The sequence below is a fragment of the Geotrypetes seraphini genome, chromosome 10 (genome assembly GCF_902459505.1).
Source record: "Geotrypetes seraphini chromosome 10, aGeoSer1.1, whole genome shotgun sequence".
NCBI lineage: Eukaryota > Metazoa > Chordata > Amphibia > Gymnophiona > Dermophiidae > Geotrypetes > Geotrypetes seraphini.
In genome coordinates this window covers 3,875,898-3,897,308 of record NC_047093.1, presented here as the reverse complement: position 1 = coordinate 3,897,308, position 21,411 = coordinate 3,875,898, and the positions used below count along the sequence as shown (strand labels likewise).

The 21,411-nt window shown below is 39.2% G+C and overlaps 1 protein-coding gene across 2 annotated transcripts in view; it reads left to right on the top strand.

Annotated features, from left to right (window-relative positions):
• Positions 1-21,411, top strand: part of DNAH17 (dynein axonemal heavy chain 17) — a 954,442-nt gene that overhangs the window by 742,352 nt on the left and 190,679 nt on the right. For both annotated transcript variants that reach the window (XM_033960179.1, XM_033960181.1), the window contains 2 exons: positions 274-507; positions 18,577-18,741. In XM_033960179.1, coding sequence (XP_033816070.1) covers positions 274-507; positions 18,577-18,741 — 399 coding nt within the window. The remainder of the gene's footprint in view (positions 1-273; positions 508-18,576; positions 18,742-21,411) is intronic.

Below are 21,411 nucleotides of genomic sequence, written 5' to 3'. Positions count from 1 at the left end.
TAAGTCTGGTAGATCGGGACGGCAACACGAGTCTATCACAGATCTGCGATCGACTCACGTTGCCTTCCTGAGCTACCGGTCGATCGCGATCGACATGTTGGGCACCCCTGCTCTAGATAGTGCTGCTCCCTTCATCTGGCCTTTTCCTAGTTTCTGTTTGCTTATGTGAACAGAATTAAGTGGAAAGCCTCACCTTTCAATGTGTCTTTCACTTAACTGACTGTCTGTAGTCTTGTAGTAAGGGTTTGATTGAATTATTCTTTTCTCTTCAAGATTGATGTGAAAATGTCTATCAGTCTCTTCATGGCGTATGTTCACAAAACAGTTAATGAGATGTCTAAGATGTATCTGAGTGCTGACAGACGCTATAATTACACAACACCAAAGACTTTTCTGGAATTCATCAAACTTTACCAGAATCTGCTTTCCAGGAAGAGGAAAGAACTCATTGCCAAAATGGAAAGACTGGAGAATGGGCTGACTAAACTCCAGGATACTGCTTCTCAGGTATTTGCTGGTAGAGGGAGGTCCCTTACAGTCTCCAGGGTTATTCCCCCATCTCTTAGCCAGAGATAATGCATCTCTTTCTGTAACTCAGTCCGTAGAAGATCATTATTCAAAGAGATTTCTTCTCCCCATCCCCCCACACTCAGTTCACTACCTGGAAGCTGTCTGCCTTTGGTAGTGTTACCATATTTGATGATGGAAAAACCCGGACACATTGTCCTGCCCCCCCCCCAGCCTCGCCTTGTTCTGCCTCCAACCCTGCCCCTCAAAAGCACCTCTCTTTTTTCCTGACCTCCAGGCCACATTTGAAGGGTCTCCAGTATGCATGGATGCATGTGACATCATCTGCGCATGCTTGATGAAGGCCCTTCAGGCATGGCCAGAGCTCAAGGCTTTCCAAAACCTGGACAAACTGCCAGGTTTTGGAAAGTCCATCCAGGAACCCGGATAGTCTTCTAAAAAGAGGACAAGTCCAGGTTTTCCTGGATGTCTGGTAACCCTAGCCTTGGGGGCCAACTGGGTCTACCTGAGCCACAAGAACTACTACTATTAATTATTTCTAGAGTGCTACCATATGTACACAGCACTGTACAGAGTCACAAAAGAGACAGTCCCTTGTTGAGAGAGCTTACAATCTAAACAATCAAGACAGACAAACAGGATGCCAGGGTGTGGATGCAGTTAGAGGGGATAGGGCTAGGGTGGTGAGCAGAGGCGAGTTAGGTTATGAGTTGAAGGCCATCTCAAAAAGCTGAGTTTTCAGCCTAGTTTTGAATAAGGGAAGGGGCACGGTGGATGGGCTCGGGTAATTTATTCCAGGCATACGGGGCAGTGAGTTCAAAGGAACAAAGACTGGAATTGGAAGTGGAGGAGAAGGGTAAAGATAAAAGGAATTTGTCTGAGAAACGGAGTTCTCGGGGAGGTGTATAAGGAAAGAGGAGAGGAGAGATCCTGAGGGGCTGGAGAATGAACAGGAGTTTGAACTGTAGGCAAAAGCGGTAGGAAACCAGTGAAGTGATTTGAGGAGACAGGTGAAGTGAGTAGTGAGGTTGGCAGAAGATTGTGCAGCCGAGTTTTGTACAAATTGCAGGGGGAGAAGGGGTTCAGCGGGAGACCTGTTAGAATTAGATTGCAGTAGCCTAAGCGTGAGGTTACGAGATTGTGGGCAAGGGTGAATTTTGGTGATGTAGAGATAGAAGCAAAACAACAAAGTGGAATTGACCCAATCAGAATGGTGCGCACCAAAGAAGTGTCCTTCAGCTCATCTGATAAATTCAAATGCCTTTATTCTTCCAAATTCTCATAAATCCATCCATTGACTCTATGACCCGACATGTACATGTTTCGGCCCAACTGGCCTGCCTCAGGAGTCTACAAGTACATACATGGATATAGACAGACTAAAAACATACAAAATATGCAATTATCAAAATGTCAGACACTCATATAAAAATTATATTATAAAAGATATGCATAAAATGACAATTGATATACGGAAACAGCAAAGAATAATCATAAATGCAGCAAAGCTAAAATATACATCATAAATGCAGATGAACTTACACTTAAAAATTCCTCATACATCTTAATAAAGTTAAAAACAAAAGGATATAACCTCATTGTTACTTTGTATATTATCCATTATCCACTATAACATAATTATATAAGGATAAAAATGAATGCCCATTAATACTCAATAGATATGCAGGAGAGTTTGGAAGAACCTGAGAGTCCAACAACTGTAGGGGTAAATCGGAACCAGAGTAGTGCTGTTCAAGAGGAGACATCAGCTGGAGAGACTTCTAATTTTACTAATGTTTTTTATATTGAAAAACCCAGAGAGGTAACCCTGGATTCCCTATGGGATCTGGTGGCAGACTTGGCAAAATCAGTTAAACCCCCAAGAGACTATGGTGGGGAATTTGAAAGTTGAATTTGATGAATCAAAAAGTTCCCTAGAAAATATCCACCAAGAATAATAATAAGCCTGTGTAAGTGGTAGCAACATATCTTCAGAAATTTCCAAGATTTCCATCATATAACGTTTCATTCACTATATCTCTTGGAGATATTGTTGCAACCCTTGGAAAGTTGATTAATCTGAGATTATTATTTCTAGAAATATTTTCTAAGGATTCCAGCTTTCTTCTCAAATTGGTATTATCCTTAATTAGTGTTTCTCTAATCTGTTTAGAAACTTTCAATTAAGAACATAAGAAGTTGCCTCCACTGGGTCAAACCAGAGGTCCATCGCACCCAGCAGTCCGCTCCCGCGGATGGACCTGATGAGCCACCGCAGGAGCGGACTGCTGGGCGCGATGGACCTCTGGTCTGACCCAGCGGAGACAACTTCGTATGTTCTTATGTTTTTTGGGGTTTTTTTCCAACTCTTTATTCATTTTATCATATACAACAAGTGTACAGAAAATATAATTCATCATACTACAATCTCACTTGAAATTCCTTAACCAAATATTTCCAATATATTTACCCCTCCCCCTTCCACCATACATACATACATATTATATTTCTTATATGTATTAAACAATTAAAATATACAGATGTTTATTTAAAATATCCTAACCCCCCCACCTCCCCCCCATTTCCACATATTATCACATAAGGAAAAAGAACATTAAATTAACCTTAATCATTATAATATTCTATTAATGTCCTCCATACATCCTGAAACCTTTTAAATTGACCTTTTTGTACTGCAAGTAGCCTTTCCATTTTGTACAGATGACATACAGAGTTCCACCAGAAACTATAATTTAGTCTGGAACAGTTTTTCCAATTAAACGTTATTTGTTGGATCCCCACACCAGTAAGGATCATTAGAAGTTTATTATTTGCTGCAGATATTTGGCATTTAGCCCTCATACACATTCCAAAAATAACCGTATCATAGGACAATGCCACATGACTTTCCATCATTAGGTTAACTTGATCCCAGATTGACAACCAAAATGCCTGAATACATGGACAATAAAATAAAAGATGATCTAGAGTTCCAACTTCAATTTTACAATGCCAGCATCTATTAGACTTAGAACAATCTAATTTTTGTAATCTAGTAGGGGTCCAGAATGCTCTATGCAACAAGAAGAACCATGTTTGCCTAATAGATGCCGACATCATACCTTTAATTCTCCAAGACCAAATTCGTGGCCATTGAGATGCATTAATCTGATGCTTAATCTCAATGCTCCAAATATCTCTTAATCCATTTTTAGTTTTCTTATTCAAATAATTAGATATAATTTTATACCACTTTGCAGCCTGGTGTCCCAGAAAATCTGCCTGGAAACATAAGAATTCTAAGCTGTAATGATCATTTAAAGATTTCCATTCAGGGAACCCCACCTGAATAGCCTGCTTCAATTGCAACCACTTATAACTTTGTTTTTTATTCAGACCATATTTATGTTGCAATTGTGAAAAATCAAGCAGCTTACCATTATCAATTACTTCCTTTAAGGATCTTATATCTGCTTTAATCCAATCCTTCCAGACAACCTTAAACCCGCCTATTTGTATCTTGGAGTTTACCCAAATAGATTGATGTGTTGATTTTAAAATAGAATCAGGAGTTAATTTGTCTACAAATCTTAATGTTTTCCAAGTATCCATTAATACTCGATTGTCTTTACGTATTCTAGGCATCTTTATACTGAGCAGAAGATCAAGTCTAAGTGGAAATATAAGCGACCTCTCAACCCATAACCAGTCTGGCAGTTGTTCCAAAAGCTCTGGGAGGACCCAATACATACCTTGGCGCATGATATAGGATTGGTGATACCTATAAAAATTGGGGAAATTTACCCCACCCTCCTCAATTGGCCTTTGTAGAGACACTAGAGCAACTCTTGTAATTTTACACAGCCAAATAAATTTAACCAGAATATTATTTAACTTTTTATAGAAAGACCCCTGAAAAAACACTGGTATCATGCCCAATTGGTAGAAAACCACAGGCAAAATCATCATTTTAACAGTTTGAACTCTTCCCCACCATGACAAATGCAAAGGATTCCATTGCTCACACAACTCTATTACTTTTTGTAATAAAAAAATTTTCATTTACTCTCATTGTCTCTTCGAGTGTATTTTTCAACCAAATGCCTAAGTATTTTATTCCATCCTCTTTCCAAATAAAAGGAAAAGAATCAAATATACCTTTTGTACAATACACATTTAAAGGTAAAATTTCTGATTTAGTCCAATTTATTTTGTATCCTGAGAATTTTCCAAATGTATCTATTACTTTAAGTAGACATGGAATTGTTGTTTCCGGATTTCTCAAATGAAGCAAAATATCATCTGCATAGGCGGATACTTTATAATCCACTCCAGCACATGGAATACCCTGTATGTCCTTTGCCTGTCGAATAGCTAATAACAAGGGTTCAAGAACTATATCAAAGAGCAAAGGAGATAATGGACAACCCTGTCTAACTCCCCTCTGCAATTTAAAAGCATCCGAAAAATTATTATTTATATATAAACGAATAGTTGGGGAGCTATACAGTGCTTGAATCATTTGTATAAATCCGGATCCAATACCAAACCATTCCATAGCTTGATACATGAAATTCCATTCCACACGATCAAAAGCCTTCTCAGCATCTAATGATACCGAAAAAGCCGGATCATTAATTTGTTTTGTTAAATAATACATCTGAAATGCCAGTCTAGTATTATTAGAAGAGTGTCTTTGAGCAACAAATCCAGTTTGATGCATACCTATTATATGCGGAAGAGCTTTAGCTAATCTTAATGCTAAAATCTTAGCTAATAATTTACCATCTACATTTATTAAAGATATAGGCCTGTAGTTTGAAACCAATGTTGGATCTTTATTTGGCTTTGGCAAAACAATAGTTAAAGATTCTGCCATAGTGCCTGATATACAACCTTTATTCAGTTGATCCTGATATAATTTTAATAAATAAGGTAAAAGGGAAATTTGAAATTCTTTATAAAACTCTACCGTAAATCCATCTCCACCTGGAGCGGTCCCAACTCTAAGGGATTTCAATGCCATTTGTAACTCTTTTAATGATATAGGTTTATCTAAACTTCCTTTTATATGATCAGGAACCTTAGGACCTTCAACTGAACTCAAAAAATCTAACCCATCTTTCTCTTTATTTAAATAAGACTCAGAAGAATACAGGGACTTATAATATTTTAAAAATTGTTTTAATATATTTTCAAGTTGAGAATGAGAATTTCCTAACTCATCCTTAATTATGCCTATTTTCTCCTTCCTTTTCTTTGCTTTTAAATAATTTGCCAATAGTCTTCCAGCCTTATTTACACTACCATAATACAACGTTTGCTGAGCAAAAATAGCTTTCCTTACTAATCCAGAGGAAATCTCATTATATTCACATTTTTTTTAACAATATTTGAAATGTATCCTGTTCCCATTTGTTAACCAATTTTAATTCTAAATTTTTTATTTCTTTTTCCAGACTTACAAATTGTTTTCTTAGCTGTTTCTTTTTATATGCAGAATATGATATAATTTGTCCTCTCATCGTTGCCTTGAAAGCATCCCATAAAATTTCAACCGACATTTCCTCTAAATCATTAAGTAAAAAATATTCATTAATTTTGGTCTGAAATTCTGTGCAAAATTTAGAATCAGCAAGCAATGTATTATCAAACTTCCATACAGGTTTGGAATTATCTTGATCTACTAAGTTAACTTCTATCCACACACCACCATGATCAGATATTATTATTGGTTCTATGTCAGCTTTTACAACTTTCTGCACTATCTGATCTGAAACAAAAATATAATCAATTCTTGAAAATGATTGATGAACATTTGAACAAAATGTAAATTCCCGATCATTAAAATGAAGAATACGCCATATATCTTTTAAATTACATGATTGTATTAAATTATCTAACCCCATTGATTTCATAATTCTACTAGGTTTTTTATCCATTATTGGATCTATAACAGCATTGAAATCCCCAGCCACCACTAAATTAGTAGTAGCCAGTGATAAAACTAATTGTTGTAAAGATTTAAAGAATTCACTTTGGTTCGAATTAGGGGCATATATATTTAACAACGCCATTGTATTATTGCCCATGCTCATGTCAACAAGTAACCACCTTCCTAGAGGATCTGCCTTAACCATATTAAATGTTGCTGGACATTTTTTATTAATCAATATTGCTACTCCTGCCTTCTTTTTTTTTACCGCTGGTGTAAATAAACATTGTTTTATCCAATTACCTGACAGCTTCATAGACTCTGTCCCAGACAAATGTGTCTCCTGCAGAAAACAAATATCTATATTCTGTTGCTTGATATATGACAGTACCTTTTTCCTTTTTACCGGATGATTCAGGCCATTAACATTTAAAGAAAATATTTTGAAAGTCATTATACAAATAAAAATTTAATATCTAAGAATCTCCACTTCAATATCATTTTATACTCCCTTTCCTTATATCCATGCTTTAAATTATCCCTGTCCCTCCCCCCCCAAAACCTCCCTATCCCTCTATCAACATATTTCCACCAAATCCCAAAATCTTTAACAAATAATATATCAACTTCTCTCCCTCCCGTTCCCCTCCCCACTCCCTCCCCTCCCCCCCCCAAATTAATAGTGTAAACTTGGAAACACTCATATATAATCAGGTGACAAAAAGCTCCCATCAGGCTCTACCACATACATCATTTATAAATCATAATAAGCTACATTATATAATATAATATAATTCAAATAATCTATTAAGTTCAAATTTCTTTTTTTTTTCCTCCTTTTTTCCTTATTCCCCCTCTTATCCTCCCTCACTTTCTCTTCCTCCTCCCTCTCTCTCCGTCCCCTCTATTTTCTCCTCCTCTCTCCTTCTCCCTCTCCCTCCTTTCCCCAATTATATACCACCTATAAATTCAGAATCTTTCACTCAAGTGCCCAATCAAATATATTTTATTATACCAATATTTTTTAATATTAAATCAAATTTACTTCAATTAAATAAATCAATATTATATTGTATTCCTGTGAAAACAATTGCATGTTAATAAATTATTATTCAATTTTCTAATTGCATACCCCCTATAATTAATCTAAAATCACCTACTTATCCTTAAATACACATTAAAGTGACATTAAAATATATCATTATACATCATAAATGAACAATTTCATCGATCTTCCGCTTTGTGTACAAAATCTCTCAAAGCATATTCAGCTTCACTCCATCCCTTCAGTTCTTCATGTCTTTATATCAGCTGCTTGTTTTAACTAATTCAGCACCATTATGCATCCATCTTTAGCGTTCATTTCCCTTTTTCATAGAATCCCTAAACAGTTTCAGTTTTTTAAACATATTATAGTCATATGAAAGTCTGAATAAATCCAACCACACTTTTCTGTTCTGCAGTCCCTTTTCCATGCATCCACACATATTTAATATCTCAGATTTAAATATGCACTATATCCTACTATTGCTGATAAAGTACATTTCACATAGTTATTTGCAGGTAAAGTGCAAAAGAAATGAAAAGCAGGATACGCATGAATTGCTGCATTAATATTTTCCTTTTAGATACCGATACCTTGGAAGTTAACACCCCTTGCACAGCAGACAAAACTTAATTATTTTTCAACCATCATTTGAATGGAAAGATTTCAAACCATTTCTGGAACATAAGAACATAAGAACTGCCATCTCCGGATCAGACCTTCGGTCCATCAAGTCCGGCGATCCGCACACGCGGAGGCCCTGCCAGGTGTACACCTGGCGTAATTTATAGTCCACCATATCTTTATATGCCTCTCTTAAGGAGATATGCATCTAGTTTGCTCTTGAAGCCTAGGACGGTCGATTCCGCAATAATCTCCTCTGGGAGGGCATTCCAGGTGTCAACCACTCTCTGAGTGAAGCAGAACTTCCTGACATTAGTCCTGAACCTGTCCCCCCTTAGCTTCATTACATGTCCTCTAGTCCGTGTCAGATTGGACAATGTAAATAATCTTCTCTGCTCTATTTTGTCGATTCCTTTCAGTATTTTGAAGGTCTCGATCATATCCCCACGCAGTCTCCTTTTCTCAAGGGAGAACAATCCTAGTGTTATAAGTCTGTCCTCGTATTCCAGTTTCTCCATACCCTTCACCAGTTTTGTTGCTCGTCTCTGCACCCTCTCCAGCAGTTTTATATCCTTCTTTAGGTAGGGAGACCAATGTTGGACGCAGTATTCCAAGTGTGGTCTGACCATTGCCCTATAAAGCGGCATTATAACTTTCTCCGATCTACTCGAGATTCCTTTCTTTATCATGCCCAACATTCTATTTGCCTTCTTTGCCGCTGCCGCGCATTGTGCCGACGGCTTCAGGGTCCTATCTATCAGTACACCCAGGACCTTTTCTTGTTCACTCTTCCCCAGAGTTGCACCTGACATTGTATACTCGTATTCCTTATTCTTATTGCCTAAATGCATTACCTTGCATTTCTCCACATTGAACTTCATCTGCCATTTCTCCGCCCATGTTTCTAACCGACACAAGTCGCTCTGGAGTTTCTCTCTATCCTCCTGCGATCTGATCGCCCGGCATAGTTTTGTATCGTCTGCAAACTTGATGATCTCACTGGATGTTCCTTCCTCCAGGTCATTGATATAAATATTAAAAAGGATCGGCCCAAGTACCGAGCCCTGGGGTACACCACTAGTCACTTTCTCCCAGTCGGAGAACTTCCCATTTATGCCCACTCTCTGCTTTCGGTTTTCCAGCCATTTGCCTATCCATCTTTGTATATCTCCCTCTATGCCATGGCTTTGTAGTTTCCTGAGAAGTCTTTCGTGTGGAACTTTGTCGAACGCTTTCTGGAAGTCCAAGTATATTATGTCCACCGGCTTCCCACTATCAATTTGCTCGTTCACGGTCTCAAAAAATTGGAGTAAATTCGTCAAACATGATTTCCCTTTCCTGAATCCATGTTGACTGGGTTTCATCAAGTCATGTGCGTCCAAGTGCCGGACTATGCTATCCTTGATCAGTGCTTCAACCATCTTGCCAGGGACAGACGTAAGACTCACAGGTCTATAGTGGAGATCCACTATATTTAATATGTCGTCTATGCTTCTACAAAGTCATTCATACACTGAAGATTCAATCCAAAAGAAGTCTGATATTCTCTGCTTTACAGTCAATTCATATTGAATTATTCTTAAATCCTGTTCAGATACTGCTTTATCCTTTACATCTCATGCTTTCCTTGATCCTTCTTCCATTTCTTCCAAGTCACTTCTTTTTCAAACAATTTACTTTCTTTCAGAATAAGTTTATATTCTCCTTGGGATTTGGATTTATCTGTAATCAGGCTTCTGTCTCCTTTATATTTCCAAATCATTTTCTTTTTTAGCACAGTCCAAGTCCTCCTCCAGTACTATTCTTCTTCTGTTTAAACCACCTCTTTTCCTGTAAAGTGCCCTTTGCACTTAAGGAAATCTCCAGCATCTACCGCCCTTTTAATCTTTGAAACCATTAGTGTTCCCAATTAATGTAAAGTGCTCTTTGATATCAGCTAGACTTCATTCAATTCTGAAGTGTCAAGAATGTTATAAAGCTGACATTAATATAGTCCAGCACTTCAAAAAGCGTCTAAAGCAGGATCCTATAAATTGCTGTTTATTGCCTGGAACATCAATATCAGATAAAGGGCTGGAAATGTTACTTAAAACAGCCCTAACTTCTGTAGGGAGCCTAATTTCAACAATTAGAGCCAGTCACTCTATATCCACCTCAAGCAGAGACATCAGAATGTTCATTCACATTAATATCTCTGAGATTCATAGCATGTGGAATGATGTCATCATAGAATCCTTGCATCCAATCAGTTCCAATTTCAACTGTAACTCCCAAAGACCAAATCTCTACAAAACATTCTATATCAGAAACCATCCAAAACAAATAAAAAATCAAATGAAGAGAGGAAAAAAATAAAATAAAAACATCTCAGAATCAAAATATTTCTTACTCCAATCCGTCTGTTAAAATATAGTCTCAGTTTATGTATTCATAGGTTGTTCACATTGCTCTAAGAATTCTTTTAACTTCAATGGATCATCAAAGTTTGAAGTTTTATTTGCAAATGTGACCCTCATAATAGCTAGGTACATTAAACTGTACCTTGCTCCAATCGCTCTAAGCTGTGGTCTCAATTCAAGTCATTTTTTCCTTTTGTAAACCGTTGCCTTTGCAAAATCTGGCACTATATATATTTTTGAATCCTGACACTTCATGTTCTTATTTTCTTTTGCCAGTCTTATAATTTCCTCCACATGCTGATAGCGGAGCAGCTTACAAATTAAAGGACGCGGTCCCTTTTGATTATCAAATCTTTTAGTCGGGACCCTGTGCGCCCTTTCTATCTCCAGAGGAAATTTAACTGTCAGAGGTAGAATTTTCGGTAAAAACTGTTCAAGAAAGGCAATGGGATTATTTTTTTCTACCCCTTCCGGGACCCCAATCAGCCTTAAATTATTTCTTCTTTCACGATTGGAAACATCCTCAAGATCCCTCTTTAATATTTCTATTTCTTTACAGTATCTCCTGCACTGAGCTATTTCCGTTTCCGTTTTTTCCACTCTCTTGTCTAATTGCTCCACTTTGACATCCACTACCTTCAAACTTAATTTAAGACCTGCCAGCTCTTCTTTAACTTCCTGGATATTCTTTGCACTTTGTAATACTATTTCCTTTATTTGCCGAAGTTCCTTAACAATATCAATGTCCTCTGCATCGTCCGTTGGCAACGGAACTTTAGAGGGGGCTATCGGCTCCATTTTTGATCTTTTATTACTTCCTCCCGCTGAGTTAGCTTTTGTCAGCTTACCCGATGCCATTATGCTGTTAATCCTCGTCTTTTGAATTAATTTCAATTATTTTTTGTAGCTATATTTTAAATAATTGAGCCTTTTCCACAGAGCAATTCAGTCACCCGACCATTCTCCTACGTCTCCAAGCCACGCCCCCTGTTCTTAATTGAAAGTTTCTAAACAGATTAGAGAAACACTAATTAAGGATAATACCAATTTGAGAAGAAAGCTGAATCCTTAGAAAATACTTCTAGAAATAATAATCTCAGATTAATCAATTTTCCAAGGGTTGCAACAATATCTCCAAGAGATATAGTGAAACGTTATATGATGAAAATCTTGGAAATTTCTGAAGATATGTTGCCACCACTTACGCAGGCTTATTACCTACCTATTAAAAGAGAATAGCAACGACAACAAGAAAGGGACCAGCAACCATTAGATGTTATAATAATAATAATAATAACAGCTTATATACCGCAATACCGTGAAGTTCTATGCGGTTTACAGAAGATTAAGCAAAGGTAACGAATTGATTGACTTTAAGAGGGGAGGAAGAAAGAGAATTAATAGGACAGGAAATTCATTGTTGAGGAGAGAGTGATCAATAGGATAAGTTAATCAACATAGAGGGGAGAGAAAAGAGAGGATCAGTTGTATAGATGCTTTAGGAACAAGTGTGTTTTTAGACGATTCCTAAATTCCTCATAAGTAGTGGGCGAAAGCAATTGTTCTAGGTTCTAGGTTACAGCAATATTGGAACTTTCAGATATAGAAACGGTTACACCGGCAACACTTTTAATTACAGTAGCCTTAGCACCAGATAAAAACTGATTGCTTAGGCTTTTCTTCAAAAATAGACAAAAAAGTTTATGGGACTTAAAATATTGATTTTTCCAGACCTGGCTCGAGATACGCAAAGAAGGAGACGTGAATTTCTTCTTTTAAAACCAGGGGTTATAGCTTTGGGGGCAACCTTTTTATCTACGATACCCTTGTAAATGTATGATACAATAGTGTATGAATAAATATGTTTTCTTTGATCCAAGCCAGCTGACAACATTCTTGTCTACAGCGCCTCTGGTTTAAGGGGAATATGAGGGCGAAATTGATTATTTGTTTTCCTGTCTCAGTCTAAAGGGCCTTTTTCTTCTTTATATAGCAATTTAGTTTGATAATATTACTTTAATTTTCCACTAAGTATACCTTGGATCCTTATTGTGGACTTGAGCTGAAGTTAAGCTATAATGATTTTCTTTTTACATAAAAGAACAAGAGGGCACTCAGAAAAATTGGAAGGGGATAGATTCAAAACAAATGCTAGGAAGTTTTTCTTTACTCAGCGGGTGGTGGACACCTGGAATGCGCTTCCAGAGGATGTAATAGGGCAGAGTACGGTACTGGGATTTAAGAAAGGATTGGACAATTTCCTGTTGGAAAAGGGGATAGAGGGGTATAGATAGAGGATTATTACGCAGGTTCTGGACCTGTTGGGCCGCCGCGTGAGCGGACTGCTGGGCACGATGGACCTCAGGTCTGACCCGGCAGAGGCATTGCTTATGTGCTTATGTACTGATGTTTGAGATGTTAGAGTGAATATATTATTGCCTTATTGGCTTACCTTTATCTTTCTGTACAAGTGATACTTGATTTGTAATTTGAAATTGATAAATTTAAAAAAAAATTGAATTTTGTATGTATATATTAATGTACTATATTGTTTTTCCCCCCATTTTTAAATTTGTAATACGCTTTGAAATATTTGACAATGCGTGCCCATCAAATTTTAATAAAAACTTGAAACTTAATAATTTAATAAAAAAAACTTGGATCATTGTAATTTGGTCTATTTAAGTCTAACCAAGAAAAGTCTTCAAAGACTTCAGCAGATCCAGAATACTGCGGCTAGGTTGATCTTTGCAAAAAGCAAATTCGACCATGTTTCCCCGCTTTTGTTAAAACTTCACTGGCTCCCAGTAATCTCCAGGGTTTGCTTGAAATGTGCCTGCCTAACATTTAAGATCTTCCCCCTTTAATTCCTCTATCCTGGAACTCTATGAGACCTATTACCAGATCGATCCAAAAGCTAGAATTATTTTTCCCCTCGTTAAAAGATGTTACCTATATTGGAAAATTAGGGAAATCTCTTTACTTTAAAATCACTGAGCTTTGGAATAATTTTCCTGTCCAGCTGTGTAGCTTGGGCTCTTTCCAATTATTTCGAAAACATCTGAAAACATGGCTATATTCAAAAATGTAAATTCCGCTGCTCTCTATAGAATCACTAATTCTTATTATATTTTCCTTTCTTTAAAACTCTTGTAAACCCTGCCGAGCTCTTTCTCTATAGAGAAGATGCTGTATATAAGCTTAAGGTTTGGTTTAGTTTACATTTAACCCAAATTAGTAACGTTGGAAAGAGGATACTGGGTTAGATGGACCTTTGATCCAATCCAGTATGACAATTCTTATGTTTCAAGTTTATTCAAACCATGGAGAAACCTTCTAGATGGCTTACAATCTAGGTGGGAAAAGGGGGGGGGGAAATAAAACATAGACAAGATAGTTAGGGCAGGGGGTAGAACTCCATTATTAGATAAGGATAAAACAAGGGGGACATCACTCACCGCTGAATTCTGCGTAGATGAAAAAAATGAAATGGAGGGGACTAATCTTTGAAGAGGAAAGTTTAAAATTGATTTTAAATTTTTCTAGAGAATCATAAGAACATAAGCAATGCCTCCGCTGAGTCAGACCTGAGGTCCATCGCACCCAGCAGTCCTCTCACGCGGCGGCCCAACAGGTCCAGGACCTGTGCAGTAATCCTCTATCTATGCCCCTCTATCCCCTTTTCCAGTAGGAAATTGTCCAATCCTTTCTTAAACCCCAGTACCGTACTCTGCCCTATTACTTCCTCTGGAAGCGCATTCCAGGTATCCACCACACGTTGGGTAAAGAAGAACTTCCTAGCAATTGTTCTGAAACTGTCCCCTTTCAACTTTTCCGAATGCCCTCTTGTTCTTTTATTTTCCGAAAGTTTGAAGAATCTGTCCCTCTCTACTCTCTATGCCCTTCATGATTTTGTAGGTCTCTATCATATCCCCTCTGAGTCTCCTCTTCTCCAGGGAAAATAGACCCAGTTTCTCCAATCTCTCAGCGTATGAAAGGTTTTCCATCCCTTTTATCAGACGTGTCACTCTCCTCTGAACCCTCTCAAGTAACGCCATATCTTTCTTAAGGTACAGTGACCAATATTGAATGCAGTACTCCAGATGCGGACGCACCATCGCCCGATACAACGGCAGGATAACTTCTTTCGTTCTGTTTGTAATACCCTTCTTGATTATACCTAGCATTCTATTCGCTCTCTTAGCGGCTGCTGCGCACTGTGCCTTCGGATTCATTGTCATGTCCACCATTACCCCCAAGTCCCTTTCTTGGGTACTCTCATTCAATAACATCCCTCCCATCGTATAGTTGTATCTCGGGTTTCTGCTTCTCACATGCAGTACTTTACACTTCTCAACGTTGAACTTCATCTGCCATCTCGTCGCCCATTCCCCTAGTTTGTTCAAGTCCCTTTGTAATTCCTTGCAGTCCTCTTTAGTCCGAGCTCCACTAAATAGTTTGGTGTCGTCCGCAAATTTTATTATCTCACACTTCGTCCCTGTTTCTAGCTCATTTATGAATATATTAAATAGCAGTTGCCCAAGCACTGAGCCCTGCGGAACACCACTCGTGACCTTCTTTCAGTCCGAGTAGTGGCCCTTCACCCCTACCCTCTGTTTTCTACCCGCTAACCAGTTTCTGATCCATCTATGTACTTCTCCGTTCATCCCATGGTTCTTCAGTTTACGGAGCAGACGTTCATGAGGCACCTTGTCAAAGGCTTTCTGGAAATCTAGGTATATGATGTCTATGGGGTCTCCTCTGTCCATCCGTTTATTAATTCCCTCGAAGAAGTGCAATAAGTTAGTCAGGCATGATCTCCCCCTGCAGAAACCATGTTGGCTGGTTATCAGAAGTTCGTTTCTTTCAAGATGTTCATCGATGTTTTCTTTTATCAGTGCTTCCACCACTTTCCCCGGAACCGAGGTCAGACTCACCGGTCTGTAGTTTCCTGGGTCACTTCTTAATCCCTTTTTAAAGATGGGCGTGACATTGGCTATCTTCCAATCCTCCGGGATCACGCCTGTTTTTAAGGATAGGTTGCAAATTTGCTGCAGTAGTTCCGCTATCTCCTCCTTTAGTTCCTTCAGAACCCTTGGATGGATTCTGTCCGGACCCGGGGATTTGTCAGTTTTTAGTTTTTCTATCTGCCTGCGCACGTCTTCAAGGCTCACTTCCATGGATGTTAACTTTTGTGCTTGATTTCCATTGAAGAATTGCTCAGGTTCCGCCGGTATGTTGGTTGTGTCTTCGTTTGTAAATACAGACGAAAAGAACATGTTAAGTCTTTCAGCGACCTCTTTCTCCTTCTTCACCACTCCCTTCCTGTATCCGTTGTCCAGCGGTCCCACCTCCTCCCTAGCCGGCTGCTTCCCTTTAACATATCTGAAGAATGGTTTGAAATTTCGTGCTTCCCTGGCTAGCCTTTCTTCATACTCTCTTTTGGCTTTTCGAACCACATGGTGACATTCTTTTTGATACTTCTTGTGCTCTTTCCAGTTTCCCTCAGTTTTGTCCTTTTTCCATTTTCTGAATGAATTTTTCTTATTGCCTATCGCTTCCTTCACTATTTTAGTTATCCATGCCGGGTCTTTTGTTCGACTCTTTTTGCACCCCTTTCTGAATCTGGGGATATACAGATTTTGTGCCTCACTTACCGTGTCCTTGAAAAAAGACCAGGCATGTTCTACCGTTTGCCATTTTTTAGAAGTGCTCTTAAGTTTCTTCCTTACCATTCCCCTCATTGCTTTGTAGTTTCCTTTCCTGAAGTTAAAAGTTGTCACTATGATTCTCTTTCCTTTTGGTATTCCTACCTCCACTTTGAACTTGATCATATTATGATCGCTGTTTCCCAACGGTCCCACTACTTCCACTTCCTTTGCAGGTCCCCTTAGCCCATTTAGGTTTAGATCTAGAGTGGCATTTCCTCTCGTCGGTTCTCTAACAAGCTGCTCCATGAAGCAATCTTGTGTAGTCTCCAGGAATTCTGTTTCCCTAACGCATTTTGAACTTCCAAGACTCCAGTCTATCCCGGGGTAGTTGATAACCGTGTTACTGCTTTTGCACTCTCGCTTCATCTCGGCTTCCATTTCTTCATCGATATCTCCAGTTTGCCCGGGTGGACGATAGTATAGGCCCATCTTTATTACAGGCCCTTTCCTCCCTGGTTTTTTAACCCATAGCGATTCCAGCTTGTTGGTCGTCTCTGCTGTGTCCATTCTTGCCAATTGTATGCTTTCTTTTATGTATAGTGCTATTCCACCTCCTTTCTGTCCTGACCTATCCTGGCGATAGAGCTTGTACCCTGGCAGTGCTGTATCCCATTTGTTTTCCTCATTCCACCATGTTTCAGAGATTCCAATGATGTCTATGTTCTCTGCATTGGCCATGGCTTCTAATTCCCCCATTTTGTTACTTAGGCTCCTTGCATTGGTATATATGCAATTTAGATCCTGGTATGTTGTTGTCTTCATTTCTTTTCCCTGTTCTTTGGTCCTTAGGTTCTTCTCTTTTGCTACAATCTTTCTAACCTCCTCATCTGGGTTAGTCGACTCCTGCAATTTGTCCCTTGTTTCTTCCCAACCTTTTTTCCCCTCAGTATCTTCATGGGATACCTTTTGCCGAAACGTCAACGCTTGGTCGACTATCGGCTTTCCCCTTCTTCTTAGTTTAAAGCCTGTTCTATTCCTCTCTTGACATTGTTTGCTAGAAGTCTAGTTCCCACCATGCTAGACTTCTAGCAAACAATGTCAAGAGAGGATGTTATGCGCTGATGGGAGGAGCAAGGAGCATACAGAGCAAATGAGTTGAAGTTTGAAAAATGAGTGCTTGATTACTTTGGAGGTTAACATGACACTAAGGATGCTCAGTGAATCGACTAAAGGTTGTGCTCATTAATCCCATTACTGTCTGGACATTAGAACTCAACTAGCCAGATTTTCTTTTTTTCAGTTCTTACAAAAGTGCAATATAACATACTTGTCATACATCTAAAATTAAGCACTTATAAGCTATCAGAAACAGTTCATCAACCCTTAACATATTTAAACCCCCTCCCTTCCTCTCCCTCAAGAAAATTCATAAATCAGAAGATCAATTAAGTATATATCTCCCTCCCCTGGATGTGCCATTATTACAACAAATAATTTAAACTATGATAATTCTACAAAAGACATCAATGGGCCCCAAATTAAAGGCAACTTCCCCAGGAATTTCTGTCCATGCTGCCTTGAGAATTAACATATCAAATAAAACTGGAGCAATCTTAATAACATAACATAAAATTTTATTTATATACCGCAATATACCGTGAAGTTTGATGCGGTTAACAGAGAGGTGATGATACAAATAACATAGGATTAAATACAATTATGGTAAGGTAATACGAGAAGAACTTGAGTAGATGACCAGTTTTCAAATGTCAGTAAAGATATAGAAACGGAGACCCAGAAGGTGGAGGCAAGAGATGTGAGGGGGGGGGAGTTCAATGAGTCTGTGCATGGAGCCTTTTCATTAATCTCTGGCTGATTGATCCTGCTTGAAAAGAGAGGTGGAGCTGTTTTCCTGTAAATGCATAGAATTTGTACCTGGCTGAACTCTGTATCTGTGTCATAAGAACATAAGAACATAAGAAGTTGCCTCCGCTGAGGCAGACCCTAGGTCCATCCTGCTCAGCGGTCCGCTCCCGCGGTGGCCCATCAGGCCCATTGCCTGAGCAATGGTCTATACCTATCTATACCCCTCAATCCCTTTTTCATGAGATCACATTGCCCACCACTTGTATGTCGCACTTATCTTGCTGTCTGCAGAGCAGCCCAATACAGGTAAACAATATATTATTTGTCCTATCAAGGTCCCTAATTCCCTCTTCCTTTTCGGAATTGTCTCTACTCATGTTTACTTGTATATCTTAATGGAAAATTAGACTCACTACTCCAGAGGTGGCCGGATCAATTATTTGTAAGTGTTCCTTTCTTCAGAACCAAAAGCACAGAGGGTTAGAGGGATTGCCATTAGCCCTAGAATGGATTTTCTTTTCTTTTTAGGTAGATGATCTGAAAGCTAAACTGGCAATCCAAGAAATTGAGCTTAAACAAAAGAATGAAGATGCAGACAAGCTGATTCAGGTCGTGGGGGTTGAAACCGAAAAAGTGAGCAATGAAAAACTGTTTGCGGATGAAGAAGAAAAAAAAGTGCAAGTTATAAACGAGGTATCAAAACACCTTCATTTTGCTGTTCACGTGCTGTTAAAACGGTAAATGAACGCCAGAGACAGTGGAGCAAAATAAGGGGGTCATTTTACTGCAGAATAAACTGTATTTTACCCAGAGGAATTGCCCATAGGATCCATGAGTGGGGACTTTGAAAAGAGCTGCCAGATGTGTTGTATCCACACAACGTGCCTCATGGGAAGAGGTATTTTCTAAAGGCACATACTGTATTTCTTTTATAAAATAAGCCTGATGAAAATGCATCCATCTCATGTAATAAGACTGTGTTTGAAAAACACTATTTTGGGGGTGAAGCGGCAGGGGCTCTCTGCTTAAGGGCCACTTGGACCAACTTGGGGATCCTCTACTGATTTTGGAGGTGAAGTAAAATGTCAGTATGATTAAGCAATTCATCAAATTTTAAATAAAACTTGGATGGCCTAGGCCCCTTCACTTTGGGCCAGGGGTCCTCCAAAATTGTAGCAGCTGTGGAACAGCTGGGGGAATTGTCCACTGCCTGAGCTGCCTCTGATGCTTCCACTCCCACTCATACTCAGTTCAGCAGCATGAACGGACATCAGTGACCGAATCATGCCACTGACTTCTTCACTGCTCAGGAAGCATTGCAGGGGGCTTTGGCAGCAGCCGCGGGGGTGGGGGAAAGAAATGATAGAAAATGTGTGCCCCTCCCCCAGTCCCCTCCAAAAATGCACTTCTGCCTATACCTCTAGTTTGCTGTATCGGAAGTAGTTTCATGTATTGCTCATTAACATGCATTTCCATTAGATTAGTGTAGCAGGTTAGCAATGATTTTTTGGGGGGTGCAGAATCCTTACAACACCACATATATCTGAGGGCCTTTCAAAAATATCAGACCTTTATTCATTAAAAAAATACTCATATCTTATACTAATCTCCTTCAAAGTAGTCCCCTTGGCTGCCACACACTTCTTCCAACAGTTCTGCCACTGTCCGAAGCAGCCCTGGAACGCCTCTTTTGAGATTGCTTGCATCTGGTCCATCGCATTCTGCATGATGTCTTCTCTTGACTGAAATCTGGTCCCCTTTCAGGGGCATTTTCAGCTTAGGGAAAAGTCAGAAGTCACACGGAGCCATGTCGGGAGAGTGGGAAGCCTGAGGAATCACAGGTGTGTTGTGTTTGGCCAGGAAACTCCATATCAAATGTGAAGAATGGGCAGCTGCGTTATCATGATGGAGCTGCCAATTGCCCGCTGCCCATAGGTCCGGCCCTTTGTGTCTCACAGCATTACGAAGGCGACGCAGAACCTCTTGATAAAAGTACCCCTTGTTGATAGTTGTGCTGTGTGGTGCATACTCATGATGAACCACTCCACTGGAGTCAAAGAAGATGGTCAGCATGATTTTAACATTGCTATGGACCTGCCTTGATTTTTTTGCCCTCGGGGATGTTGAATGCTTCCATTGTGATGACATCAACTTGGTTTCTGGGTTGTACCCATAAACCCAGGACTCATCATTAGTGATCACTATGCTGAAGAAGTTGGGATCACTATTTACAGTCTCCAGCATGTCCTGTTCGATCTCCAAATGGAGTTCCTTCTGCTCGATCGTTAGCAGTTGAGGCACGTACTTCACTGAAATTCTCCTGAAGCCCAAATTCTTAATTAAAATGGAATGAACAGATCCAACACTGATGCTCGCCTCATCTGCAAGTTCTCTGATTGTGATTTGACAATCCTGCATCACCAGGGTCCTTACTTGGTCAATGACGGTCTCATTTCTGGATGTTGAGGGCCTACCAGAATGTGCTTTACTCTCCACTGATGTGCGGCCATCTCTGAAGTGGTTGTACCACTCCTTTATCTGTGTGGTACCCATTGCTTCGTCCCCGAAGGAATCTTGCGGATCTTTTCCACTTGAGAATCACCAAGCTTTACACAAAATTTAATGCAGTAGTGCTGTTCAACTTTTTCTGTCCTTTTGTCAAAAATGAAAATCAGACAGCGCTCACTTACACTTCTCACTCATCGGCGGTCTGCTGGCGACTGACAGCTTCTGTAGGCAGGAAAAAATTCAAGCATGATCATTAGGGTCGCTTACATACATACACCAAACCACACCTCCCTAGCTTTATTTGGTCTGATTAAGGTTTGATACTTTTTGAACGGCCCTCGTATGTGTGTGTTCTAATAAGTTTTAGATTTCATATGTCAAGGCTCAGAACTTTTAACAAGGGTAGATTTCTTTCCTGTTTCTGAATCCTGGAAATTTAGATTCCTTCTGCTTCTGGTTCACAGTAGTATAAGTTATATACTACTAGCAGATTGCCCAGCATTGCCTGGGTATTTATCACGGTTATTTATCCCAATCTCTGAAGCTCCAGATGTAGCAGCTCTCTTGTGCACCATCGCAAGTCTTGTAGTCCTGTCCTCGGGAGTTTCTTCTTTACGCTGTTGTTTCATTTTTTTTAGCCTTTGATTGCACTTGGAACCATTGTTACATGTCACCCCCTTCCCACCCACACAGTATTTTTCCCCAGATAGTAAGTAATATGTATACCAAGTTTGGTTGAAATCTCTCCATGCATTTCAGAGTTATGTTGGAACATACATACACACATACATCCGATTTTATATACAGTACTCCCTCAAAATTTGCAGGGGTTCTGTCCCATATTATCAAACTAAT